This window comes from Ranitomeya imitator, chromosome 1 (genome assembly GCF_032444005.1).
Source record: "Ranitomeya imitator isolate aRanImi1 chromosome 1, aRanImi1.pri, whole genome shotgun sequence".
NCBI classification, from domain to species: Eukaryota; Metazoa; Chordata; class Amphibia; order Anura; family Dendrobatidae; genus Ranitomeya; species Ranitomeya imitator.
Window position 1 is genome coordinate 849,147,466 of NC_091282.1, and position 13,817 is coordinate 849,161,282.

Here is a 13,817-nt window from a genome sequence, read left to right on the forward strand (position 1 = left end):
AGTGGTTACATTTTTCTAAAGGCTTACGTAGGTTTGAAAGAAGGCTGGAATCTGTGTGATCTAGAGGATCACTAGTGGTTTTTGAGACTTGACATCCTGCAATCAACTGATCAGCAGTCAGTTTTTTTTTTTAGAGAAAGGAATGACAAAGTGAACTGCCCCATTTTAGTAATGTAACCCTAAATGATTCATACAAAGTCTCACTCAGGTGTAGATAAGTGTGCAAAAAAACCCCAAAATACTTTAGTCCAATCACTCAGCATATTTGGTATAGGACGTAATGGTGATGGTTTGAGGGGCTTGTGGGACCATCACCTGACATGCTCGCTTTAACAAGGTGTTTTTTAATAAGTAGTAATGACGAAAGTAAACATATTTAATGAAATGGTATCCAGTGACTTGATTTATTTTATAATTACAAAAAGGCCATGATAATACAGCACATTATTCAATAAACAATTGGAAATCATGATTAGTGCACAAAATAAAACACCATGACACAAAGAAAATGCATCTTCCCCTAACTAATAAAATATGAGGACATGCAGCAGGCTGCAAGTCTCCCGAGGATTACACTTTGCAATATACATTAAGGTTCTCAGAAGCCCTGTCCATGAATCCCAACACCAGGTGATTTAGGAAAGGAAGAAAAATAAAAAAAAAAGTCATGCATGATTACACAAGGACCTTGCTTGCAGACTCTGCCTAAAATCCTCCGAACACCCAGTACTTTTTAACACAAGTGTAATAACTTGGGTGGAATCAGGAAAAAAAAAAAGTTCTTTTACATAGCGGTAGTAAACAAATCATGACAACACTGTTTCTTATCAGCTCCCATCCCGGTTATCACAATCAGATGAACCATGAATTAAAAAGGTTTTCAAATGTTTTTCAAAGTTGATGTTTTTCTTTTTTTTACCAAGATATTAAATAAAATCACATTTCATTTCTCTCTTCTTATTATTTTAAAGCTATTCTGAAATGTTTCTTGAAAAGTTTGAAAAATAGAAAGAGAGGATTTTATATGCAGTTTAACCGTAGCACCTAGAGAATTCATGTCCTCGGCTTACGAGTATTTATGGCAGCAGTACTTGGCCCTTTATACTGCCGTACAGGACTCGCTTCACATCTCCACTCTGCAAATGCCTGAGAGGTCCTTGAATCCACTCTGGAGTTTGAAATATACAAAGAATTTTGCCAACGTAAGTGTTCAAAGTTAGATGGGCGGCAAGGACCCTAAACACCAGGAGACTGGGCAGAGTTTTCTACAGGAGTCTTGTTTAGGTCAAATAAAGTTTGATTATCAGGCTCTTCATTAGTCGGACTTGTGACCCTTGGGCGCTTGTTCATCTGTGCATCCTCTTTGTCCTCCTCCAAAGGAGCTCCAGTGCTGACAGACTTGGCAGAAAAACAAAACAAAAACAAGCCATAAGTGAATAAGAATTACATGGGTTTGAAGGGTTAATGAACATTGAGAGATAGAATATCAAAAATAAAATCCAGAAAATCACATTGTATAAATTATATACATTTATTTGCACTTTGCAGTGAGAAATAAGTATTTCATCCCCTACCAACCATTAAGATTTTTTTCTCCTACAGACCAGTTAGACGCTCCTAATTAACTCGTTACCTGCATTAAAGACAGCTGTCTTACATAGTCACCTTTATAAAAGACACCTGTCCACAGACTCAATTAATCAGTCAGACTCTAACCTCTACAACATGGGCAAGACCAAAGAACTTTATAAGGATGTCAGGGACAAGATCATAGACCTGCACAAAGCTGGAATGGGCTAAAAAACCATAAGTAAGATGCTGGGTGAGAAGGAGACAACTGTTGGTGCAATAGTAAGAAAATGGAAGAAATGAAAAATGACTTAATTGACATTGATCTGGGGCACCATGCAAAATCTCACCTCGTGGGGTATCCTTGATCATGAGGAAGGTGAGAGATCAGCCTAAAACTACACGGGGGGGGGGGGGGGGGGAACTTGTTAATGATCTTAAGGCACCTGGACAACAGTCACCAAGAAAACCATTTGTAACACATTATGCAATAAAGGTTTAAAACCTGCAGTGCCCGCAAGGTCCCCTTGCTCAAGAAGGCACATGTGCAGGCCCGTCTGAAGTTTGCCAATGAACGCCTGTGGTCAGATAAGACAAAAATCGAGCTCTTTGGCATTAACTCAACTCGCCGTGTTTGGAGGAAGACACATGCTGCCTATGACCCAAAGAACACCGTCCCCACTGTCAAGCATGGAGGTGGAAACAATATGGTTTGGGGGTGTTTTTCTGCTGAGGGAACAGGACTAGTTCACCCTATCAATGGGAGAATAGATGGAGCCAGGTACGTAAAATCCTGAGTGACAACCTCCTTCCCTCCACCAGGACATTAAAAATGGGTTGTGGCTGGGTCTTCCAACAAGAAATGACCCAAAGCATACAGCCAAGGCAAGTGGATAAAAAATGAGCACATTAAGGTCACGGAGTGGCCAAGCCAGTATCGAGACCTTAAACCCACAGAAAACTTAAGCAGGGAGTTGAAGCTCTGAGTTGCCAAGCGACAGCCTCAAAATCTTAATGATTTAGAGATGATCTGCAAAGAGGAGTGGACCAAAATTCCTCCTGACATGTGCGCAAACCTCATCAACTGCAAACAATGTCTGACTGCTGTGCTTGCCAACAAGAGTTTTGCCACCAAGTATTACGTCTTGTTTACCAGAGGGATCAAATACTTATTTCTCACTGTAAAATGAAAATAAAATCCAGAAACTCATATTGTATAAATTTTTGATATTCTATCTCAATGTTAAAATTAACTTACCCTTAAAAGTATAAACTGTTCATGTCTTACTCAGTGGGCAAACTTACAAAATCAGCAAGGGATCAAATAATTATTTCCCCCACTGTATGAGATTCACTACAAAAAGTTCAAGGAGGGCCTGGATGTCTCTCTCGATAAATATAATATTACAGATTATGGGTACTAGATTCTGTGATAAGACATTGATCAGGGGAACTAGTCTGATTGCTGTATGTGGAGTCAGGAAGGAATTTTCCTCCCAATATGGCTCAATTGGCTTCTGCCCCATGGTATTTTTGCTTTCCACTTGTTCATCGTTCGGTTATAGGTTGAACTCCATGGAGTTATGTCTACCTTCAACCTTAAAAACTATGAAACTACGAAATATTGCTATAGACCAAGTACACCCCTACATGTCAACTGTATGTCCTAATGGCAGCAACCTCTCTCAGCAAGATAATCAATAATTGTCTAGGGATAATTTGGGGACCGTGACAAACGTCAAAGTGTTGCATTGGCCTCCAAATCTCCAAGGCGTCAACTGAATTGAGCATCTGTAAGAAGTGCAAGGAAACAAGTCTGATCCATGTAGGCCCGAATCTTGCAACCTACATTCCTTAAGTGTGCGTACATTTTAAATATTTTTTAAAAACTGGAATAGGTGGTGAAATGCTCTATAGATCTGTGGTTTCTGGGTCAAGAATCCCCCAATGATTGTTCTGAAGACTCTTCAGAAGTGCACTGCTCAGAAGTTCCTGCATGAGCTCAATAGTACGTCTATGCAGTTGCTGAGCACTTCTGAACAGTTTTCTAAGCAATCGATGGAGACCTCACGACTTGGACACCCACCTATCTACTGGTCAATTTAGCACCCACATTTAAAAAATAAAAAAATGTGTAGTGCGTGTATTAAATTCCTTACTTGTAGCGGTCTTCTGCCGTTTCCAACGCTGCTCTGGTCCTCTTCAGCATCACATGACCACAGCTTTTTTTTTCTACTTCTCACAAAGTGGGACCCTTAGTTCATTTCTTAATTTAAGTTTACAAAAGCCGTGTTGAAAGTCTCGTACACTTAGATTGAGAGATTGACTTCCATTCCACAGAGCCTATGCTGTAGTTGTAGCTAACCAGCTAGTCACAACTGCCAGTTGGTCTCTCGATGCAGGAAGAGGACTGGAGTGGCGGTGGAAACGGGAGAAGACAGTGACCGGAAAGTATTTTCATTCGCTACACATACATACTAATGACTGGTAACAGAGGGTACAATAAAAAATAAAAAAAGGCCTGCTTGAGTGCACCCTATGACATGGATCCGCTGCCAATGACATGCCATCACTAAAACTATTTTGGGCTTGAAGATTTTTCATCCTGGAAACCCAACTAATTTTCATACTGAGTACATCCTTATGCTGTGGATAGGCAATGAGCGTTTCAAAGGCATTATTTTTTTCAAATGTAACTAAACATATGTGGTAATCACATAAAAACACCTACCAAGCGGCACTTCACTCTTTTTGGTAGAGGTTCTTCTAACGTAAAGATCTCACTGCGCTTTAACATTAACTGGGATTCGTCGTCAAACTCCACCTGCACAAACCACAGCGTCAGTCCAGATTCAAGAGGGAAATGCAAACATACAGCAAACACCAGGATGGCATTTCAGAGGCCGTGTCACTTATCTCATGATGATGCAGATTACGCGCTGGACAGTTTCAATGTTTTTGTTAAGCGCACTGTATGAGGGCCTAATCTGCGAGGCGAGGTAATGACTCAATTTTGGAGCAGATATAGAAAACTATAAAACTTCTTAAACCCTTGGATTTAGCCAGAGCTGGTATGTCACTCTCCATAAGGAGAAACGATACCCCTTAGACCCCAGTCCAGAGCCTCTCACCTAGCCTGATTAGTTCTCATGCTTTGCACTGACGAGGGCCAAAAGCCCGAAACACCGTGTCTGCGAATTGAGATATTGATTTGGCTTTTATCCCAAGTCATATTGCACAACTCGTTAAAGAGTTGATTGTGACTTGTAGGATCGCTACTTCCAATAGGTGGCGCTACAGAGTTAAGTCCTCTTTTTCTCAGAAGAGGCAATTTGCATAAACCCTTGGAAGTCAGTTTTGGCCTGTAGGACAAACCATTTTTTTCCCACTGAAACTAGTCAAACTGATATTTATTTTAATCCTAAATGTCTGCCTGATGTAATAATCTAATCTCTTTTCTAATATATTACAGTTAACCACTCCCGATCATTCCCTTACTACTCTAACTGCTCTCTATATTTTTTTTTCTACATGCAGATTTATGAGGCTTCACTTGAGAATCCCCAGTGCATGCTGGGATTCTCAAACGAGACGTCATCAGGGGGGAGACTGCTGTAGCCTCTGCCCCTTCCACGAAACGTCAGTGTTGTGAGTTTCAGGGGCTGGGCTAGTCCCTGCTCTACAGAGCATACGACAGTTGTCAATTGCGACTTATGATCAGTAGGATCTTGTCACAGCACAATATTAATTTTAATGCACAGTGACAGTGCGCTTTCTCACTGGCTCTGATGAAAAATGAAGAGTAAGAGAGCGCACAGTCAGTGCGCATTGTAAGGAGAAAATCTGGAGAGCAAAGACGAGCCCTGCTTCCGCATGACATCACTTTAACATGATGATTGCGTCTTTTTTAACCTAAATAATTAAATTACCTACCTGATAAATGAGGCTCACTTTAGAGGAAATGAATTTTGCTTTGTAGATATTTCCATCTATCCACCTGAGATCCACAACTTCTCCTTCTGCCGGTGGCCCATTTTGCATACAATCTCTGCTCTAAAGAAAAAAAAAAAGAAAAAATGACCACATGACAAAGATGTGTGTACATACATATATACGGTGTGCGCACACATACCGGGTAGTATGTGTGTGTTTTCGACCTTTACACTATGGCCCCAATTTATATAAAGGGACTGTCGGCACAGAATGACTGTTACAACCAAGTATAGATGCTCGGTGCACCATGGAGTGACCAAATATTTAACTATGCCTTCCCGCTTGCTTGTTTTCCCCACTATCTCCACACTCCTCTTTGATTAACGGCTTTGGCTTCTCAGAGCCTGAGAAGGGTGGGAGACAGATGGAAAACAAGAAGATAGGAACATGCACGGAACTGTTTAGCCACACTACGGGTGCACAGAGAGACTGTACTGGGGTTGAAGAGTCATTCTGTGATGACAGAGTCCCTTTAAGACTGGCGTTGTTTCAGGTGCATCTTTCCACTGCCGTGTGCCTCCGCTAGAAATGTTACTCCAGCCAGGGACACTGAAGAGGAGGAAATTTTGCCGAATTTGCCAGGCACACCTACCCAAGTCCCAGCACCCCCTACTTTAGTGTAGTTGGCCAGGACAGGCGTAAAAACAACAAAAATTTGCAACAATCCCGAGCAAGATGTTTTACGCTAGAAAACTAGCGAAAACCCCTTGTTGAGTGGAGTTGCATTTCTTGATTTAAATAGATTTTTATTAACAATATAAAGAAGAACATCAGAATGCCATTTACATTACAATATGTTACATGCACATTTTCTTATTTTAATAAACCCCAACATTACCCCAATGTTCAGCATTTATCCAATTTCGTGCTATCACTTTCCTAGCCATGTATAGTAGCCTAGCGATTGCAATCTTCCAGGTATTGTCAACTCCAATTTCTTCCACATATCCCAGCAAGCATACTATCGGGTCTCTAAGAACTCTACACTTATAAGCTACTTCAACCCGGCTCAAGACCACCACCCAAAAAGCAGCCAGCCTAGGACACGTCCACATCATGTGATATATTCCTGCATTCTCACTCGCACAACTCGGACACTCAGAATTGGCACGCAACCCCGCTTTGTGTAGCACTTCCGGAGATTTATATACTCTGTGCAAAATATATAGCTGCGAGAGTCTATATGGTTCACTCAAGGATAGTCGCGGAACCCACTCCATCACCGATTCCCAGGTTTCATTCTCCATCGGCCCCACTTCTGTCTCCCACTTAGCTCTCGCCTTTATAGGGAAATCAAGCAAAAACGTGTGCATAAGGTCCTTATACAGGGTGGAAATAACTCCCCTTGTGGTCCCGTCACCACACACATACTCCAAAACTATATCATCTTGAATCCTGATATCAGCTTTCTTATTCTGAGCTCTAAAGGCATGTCTCATCTGCGCATACTGATATTCCCCTGTTGATCTCAGACCAAACTCTACCTGCAATTGGGAAAAGGATTTCAATGCTTGCTGCTGGATTATCTGGTGAACAAAGCAAATTCTCTTATTCTGCCATTCCATCAGTCCTCCCAGAGCCTCGAATTCCTTTAAATTGTTGTTAGCCCATATCGGTGTGAATTTAGTCAGCCCTGTAACCCCACGAATCTGCCTTAGTCTATTCCATAATTTACGAATCAGGAACAGGGTTGGATATAATTTCCCTAAAGCGCCCAAGGAGCCATCTTCCAAACACTGAACCACCGGTCGTCGGCCTGTCACCTCTTCCATCAGGTGTTGTACTGCACTGGATGACGCCCCTCGCGCCCAGCCCTTCAAATGCTGACTCTGGGCTGCAAGAAAATATATTTCCGGGTTGGGCAAAGCCAAACCACCATCTTCCTTGGGTCGCTGAAGCGTCTCCAGGCTAATACGTGGATATTGTCTCCCCCATATCAAACTTCTAAAGAGGGCATTAATCTGCCTGAACTTCCCCCGAGGGATCCAAATTGGCGCATTGTGTAAAACATATAGAATTTTAGGCATCAGGACCATCTTAATAAGGTTAACCCTTCCGACCACCGATAGATGCAGTTTATTCCAGGCATCTACCTTCGCCTTGAGTACCCCCATAACAGGAGTCAAATTCCTTTGTAGGAACTCCGCAATTGGGACCGAAATCCATATTCCAAGGTATTTAAATTGGGAAACCACCTTTAGCCTCTCATCCCCAACATCCTCACTCACATTCTCTCCTACGTCATCCACCCTAAAAAGAACCGATTTACCCCAATTAATTGTTAGTCCCGACACGGTACCAAATCTCTCAACAATTTCAATGGCCCCTCTCAGTGAATCATTCGGATCAGCCAGGAACAGCAAAACGTCATCCGCGTATAGCGCTATTTTTTCCTCAATTTTCCCATACCTAAACCCAGGGACTCTATCAGACTGCCGAATCTTAGCAGCAAGAGGTTCTACAGCTAAAGCAAACAGGAGGGGTGAGAGCGGGCATCCCTGCCTAGTACCCCTAGCCAGCTCTATAGGCCGAGACAGCTCCCTGTTCACTCTAATTCTAGCCGACGGTAATGAATACAACAGCTGTATCCAGGACACAAACTGCGGACCAAACCCCATACATTCCAACACCTGCCATAGGTATCCCCACTCAACACTGTCAAACGCCTTATGGGCATCTAACGATACAATCACTCTTCGACCACAGTTGTCAGACTCCACCTGCAGATTCACATATAGCCTCCGCAAATTAATCGCCGTTGACCTATCAGGCATAAAGCCAGACTGGTCCGAATGCACCAGACTCGCAATAACACTAGAGAGACGGAGAGCCAACACCTTGGCCAGAAGCTTGACATCAATAGTTAGTAAGGAAATTGGTCGGTACGACTCCGGCTTCCCCAAATCCTTATCCTCCTTTGGAATAACCACTATTATGGCCTCTCTCATAGAGGCTGGCAAGCACCCACAGGACCTAGCTTCCTCCAGTACCATTTTTAATCTAGGAATCAACACTTCTGCCAAACCTTTATAAATCTCAGCGGGTAACCCATCAACCCCAGGCGCCTTCCCATTAGCCATGGACATCAATGCCCGACTCAATTCCTCCTCAGTGATAGGGGCCTCAAGGCTCTCCCTATCTGCCTCATTCAGTCTCGGCAGATCCAGACCCTCCAAGAAGGTCAATGTATCCTCGACCGATTCCCCCAACCGGGAGGAATACAAATCTGCATAGAAGTCCGCGAAGGCCCTCAAAATCTCAGGCGTTTCCGTTATTCTACCTCCACTTGTAGGTTCCAAAGAGTGTATATATGAAGATCCTCTCTGAGCAGCAGCCACCACCGACAGCATATGTCCCACTGTTTCTCCTTCCTGATAAAACAACACTCTTTGGAAATCCCGCTTCCTCTCAGCTTTGTCTAACAGAATTTTTTCCAAATGGTTTTGTGCATTTTTCATCCTTCTCTCTGCCTCAGGAGTTCCCAGTGTGGTCATCCCATCTTCTGCCTCCTTCAACTCCTCAACTGCCGCCTTTTCTGCCTCCCTCGTCCTCCGCTTACACCTACTAATGTCCCTAAAGAGTAGTCCCCTCAGATACGCCTTCATTGCATCCCAAATCGTAAGAGCGTCTGTGCTTCCATCATTTAGGACAAAGAACTCCGCCACCTCCCGTCCTATACTTTCCAACTCAATGCTCTGTAACCAATTAGGATGAATCTTCCAATCTCTCCCATTTATCGAACGTGCCCCCTCCAATCTAACCTCTACTTCAATTGGGCTATGGTCTGACAAGGCCCTTGGCAGATATCTCACCTCCCCAACCAGTGTGTCTAAGATCCTGTTACCCAGAGCCATATTAATTCTAGAGAGCGTGGCATGCGCTGGTGAATAACATGAGTACCCTCTTTCCCCAATATGTCTGACCCTCCAAAGATCAATCATACCTATCTCCTGTATATAGGTGCCAAATGTTGTAATGTGTCCCTCCGACCTATTCTAAGTATTTTTATTTTTGTCCCAATAATCATCACAGATGTTATTTAGATCCCCGATAATCATTAACGGTGTTGGCCCCCATCTTTCCACTCGCTCCATTACTTCTCTAATCTTCCTGCTAGAGTAGGGGGGCGGAATATACATCGCAGCAACACACATCATCACTCCATACAATATACACTGTATTAGTACGTACTGCCCATCCACATCCACATATACCTTCACCTCCTCATACTGAACTCCCGCTGGAACCAAGATTGAGACTCCTCTTGCATACGTGGAGAAGGTAGAGTGGTATCCCTTTTGAATCCAACGTCTATTTAGGACATCCACCTTTTCCCTTACCAAATGCGTCTCCAGCAAGCATATCATTGAGGCCCGTTGGTCTCTTGCATATTGCAAACTCGCGGCTCGTCTAGATTTTTCCCCTAGGCCTCTCACATTCCAGCACAAAATCTTAAAACGGGTCCCCATCAATTGACTCATCTTCACTAAGAGTATCATCATTCTTGAGCACGAGCTGTCTAACTTCCCTCCCCCACCTCTCCCAATTCCCCCTCCCCCCCATCCCCCCTCACATCTAACCATTCCACCTCTTTTCAAGAGTGGGGCATCATCGCCCATAGCGAACACTCCGTTTGGCATTGCCTTCCCAACCCTCCTCCCACCACTGTACATAACAGGATTCCATACATTTTGAAAAACAACGTCTCAAAATATTTTAACATAGAATTATTTACACACGCAAGAAACCTGCATATACTTATAATATGCCGCTTACCCTTCCTCCCCCTTTCCCAGCAGCCGTTACACCATCCCTTTAACTTTAACTGATTACAATCCAGCTCCCTTCTTCACCACCCATACCCCCTGAGTTGTCAATCACAAGATTCTTTTCCAACTGACAGAGAAGTAATCACATTCAGACTCTTCCCACAGTTTCAGTCTCCTTTTCCTTTAAGCCTTTTAGCATTAATATCAATCCACTGGGTAGCTTCCTCCGGCTTCTGAAAAAAATGAATTTTATCAAACGCCACCACCCTCAGTCTTGCTGGAAACATCATAGAGTACTGCACTCCCAGCTCCCTCAACCGTCTCTTGATACCCGTGAACATCATCCGTTGTTTCTGCACCAGGGCAGAATAGTCCGGGTAGATAGCAATCTTTTGGCCTTCAACTGTCAGATCCGTCATATCTCTAGCCTTCCTCAGGATAATGTCTCTGTCTCTATAATTTAGAATTTTGGCAAGCATGGTACGGGGATTCGCTCCAGGGACAGGTGGTTTCGGCGGGACCCTATGCGCTCTCTCTACCGCGAACACTTTTGTTAGCGCCATATCTCCAAAAGTCTCTAACAGCCAGTTTTCAATATACTCAGTTGGATTCCTCCCTTCAGCTTTTTCAGGGATGCCCACTATGCGAATATTGTTTCTTCTGGACCTGTTCTCAAGGTCCTCATTTTTTGCCGCCAATTCAGCTATTGCTTGAGTGAACTTTTTCTCTGCTTTTTGCAGCTGCACTATATGGTCTTCTGCAGTGCTCACTCTCTCCTCTACCTCCCCCACACGTTTGTCAATCTTCTGCATGGCTGCGTTTATCTGGGCTGTGTCTCCCTTAACCTCCTGTATCTGTAAAGTCAGAGACTGTTTACATGAAGAAACCAGCACAAAAACGTCTCTCAAGGTAGGCTCAGCTTCTGGCGCCATTTCCTCGGGTCCCCCTTCTGCCACCGCCATTTTGCTCTCCTTTCTCCCCTGTTGTACCTCATGTTCTCCTGATGGGCTCTCCTCCTCCTCCTCGGTATCAGCTCCGGCTCCCTCCTCTGCGGCCTCCGCTCTGGCAAACTGCTGGAGCTTTGCCGCTACCTCCATGCGCTTTCTACATGCGGCGTTCTCCTTGTCTGCCTTCTCCCTTGTATCGGCGCCATCTTGGATTGCGCCTGCATCCCCGGCTCCCGCGTCCTTCTGCCGTCTCCTGGTCATATTCGCCGGTTCCAGCGCTACCACTCAGCACCGCCGGACTCTCCAAGTCTCCCCGCAGCCGGTAAGCCCCGTCAGGGACCGAACAGCAGCGGCTCTGTAGGATTATTGAATATACAGCAGCGGGAGCTCCCTGCCGCACGTCCGTTCACATGGACTCTCAGGCCACGCCCCATGGAGTTGCATTTCTAATAGAAAATTATTTCAAGAATGCTACTTCAAAGTAATATGAAGGATAATGACAATGCAGTGCTCCTTTCTAATGGGGAGCAAATATTTGGTTTATAAATTGACAGTATTTATTCTACCCAGTGTAAGACAAATCTCACCATGATATTTTCGGGATACACGTTGTCACTGTACGAGCCATCGTCAAAGTTGACTTCATAGAAAATGTGAGTAGCGCATCCAATGACCCGGCATCGATAGTACAAACCATTGCGATTTCGTCCAATCACAGTCTGACCCACACTCACCTCCTTGGAGTCTGGAATCTGTAAGAAAAAGGCAACTAATGACACTAATGATATTACTAGTTTCCAAAGACAGTGCAAAGTTGATTGGATTTGCCGCCACTGTGATTTTCAGAACACACTCGTCTCTTCTGACCGCCGTCTCCAAGCTGTAGCATCAGCCCCACGGACTGATGTGGTATGCCAGAGAACGGCCTGGAGCAAGCGGAGGAATATCCACTCCAAAACGCGGAGCTCTGCTCCCACTGTGTATTCGTTCACAGTATATACCGAGACTTTACATATCTTAGTCCGTGATTAGACCGTGATTTTACCAAAACTACAGCAAGCAGCCCAGTAAGTGACAGCACTGTAATCAATTTTTTTACTTTTTTTTAACTTTCTCATTGCTTTTTTATGGGTAAAAAAAACACTGCAAATAGGCTGCAAGAATTGTCATGATGAAGTTCTCAAAATCAGTCAGGAAAATAGGCGTCTGCATAAGATTGCTGTCATCTCAGGTTTTACTGGCAAAAAAATGCTTCATGTGAACATAGCCAAAGGGTATGTGCACAAATCATTGTCAGGCGGGATGGAAGGGAAAGCGCTAATAGGATGGTCTCCATTGATAAATCATCGATGAGGACAAATCCTCAACTTTTCTTCTGTCATCAATATTGTTTAATGAGTGCCAATCCTATTCCCAAGGGTGATGGAAAACCCAAGAAAGAACAAGGGTGAGGCCAGATGGAGCGTCTGAAAACAGCAGCGGGTAATAGTTTACAACCACGAGACTACAATAAGGCGCATGAAATGTGACGCATGCGCTCCGCGGCCACGTCCTCTGGCCTTACTGGAATGTTGTGGCCTCCATTAAGTACCAACGCCAATTCCCTGCATGGAACGGCCTGCTATCTCAGACATGATGACCAGAGCTGGGTGAATATTACTTACAGATTGCCCGTTGGCCTTGTGTTTGAAGCATGTAATGGACACCACATAAGGCCAGTCGTCAGGCTCCATCGATATCCCAGCGGCGTGAGCACATGTGACATGGAATGAGGTGGAACATCGATCGACAGAACACTGGACACAGGCAGCAACCTCTTTTCGGATTTTCTTCCGGCAATACACACATCTCTGAATTCGAGAATACCAAATGTTAATCCCGTCCACAAATTCTACAGCAGCGAAAACAGCACATTTCTTTTTCCGGACTTACCAGTCTCCACCTCTGTTCTGGAATGCTACTAATGTCCACGGGGTGGCGCTGAATCACATTTACAAAGCAAGCTTCAGGAACAGCAATGGCGCAGACAATGTGCGCCCACCTGAAAATCAATTTGGAGGTGACAAAATTAGACATGTCACTTAACAAAACCTGTGTTCGTGCACCCTTCAAAAGGCGTATGGAAAGCATTTGCCAAAACTGGAAGAGATTTTGTCAACTGAACAAAAACCCAAACCAATAATGCATTCGTGCCTTTTTTTGGTCTATTTTTTGGCGCACGTTTACTCCATTCTCCAAATTTTTGCAACATGTTAAAAAAAAATGTAAATTTTTGCAAAAATAAATAAATAAGAAAAAACAAGTTGCAAAACAGTTCAAAGAAAACAAAAATAAAATAAAAATATATACCGTATATACTCGAGTATAAGCCGAGATTTTCAGCCCATTTTTTGGTGCTGAAAGTCCCCCTCTTGGCTTATACTCGAGTCATACCCAGGGGTCGGCAGTGGAGGGGGAGCGGGGGCTGTCTAGTTATACTCACCTGCTCCTGGCGCGGTACCTGCACGTCTTTTCCCCGGCGCCGGCAGCTTCTTCCTGT

At 43.9% G+C, this 13,817-nt stretch overlaps 1 protein-coding gene across 1 annotated transcript in view; it reads right to left on the reverse strand.

Moving 5' to 3' along the window:
- Positions 1–375: 375 nt before the first annotated feature.
- The window catches only part of LOC138651263 (lysine-specific demethylase 4B-like), a 102,399-nt gene continuing 88,957 nt past the window's right edge, over positions 376–13,817 (reverse strand). The window contains exons 17-22 of the mRNA XM_069741332.1: positions 13,211–13,319; positions 12,943–13,128; positions 11,866–12,030; positions 5,503–5,622; positions 4,301–4,393; positions 376–1,398 (exon numbers count right to left, since the gene is read on the reverse strand). Of these exons, the coding sequence (XP_069597433.1) occupies positions 1,237–1,398; positions 4,301–4,393; positions 5,503–5,622; positions 11,866–12,030; positions 12,943–13,128; positions 13,211–13,319 (835 nt within the window). The 3' untranslated portion in view covers positions 376–1,236. The remainder of the gene's footprint in view (positions 1,399–4,300; positions 4,394–5,502; positions 5,623–11,865; positions 12,031–12,942; positions 13,129–13,210; positions 13,320–13,817) is intronic.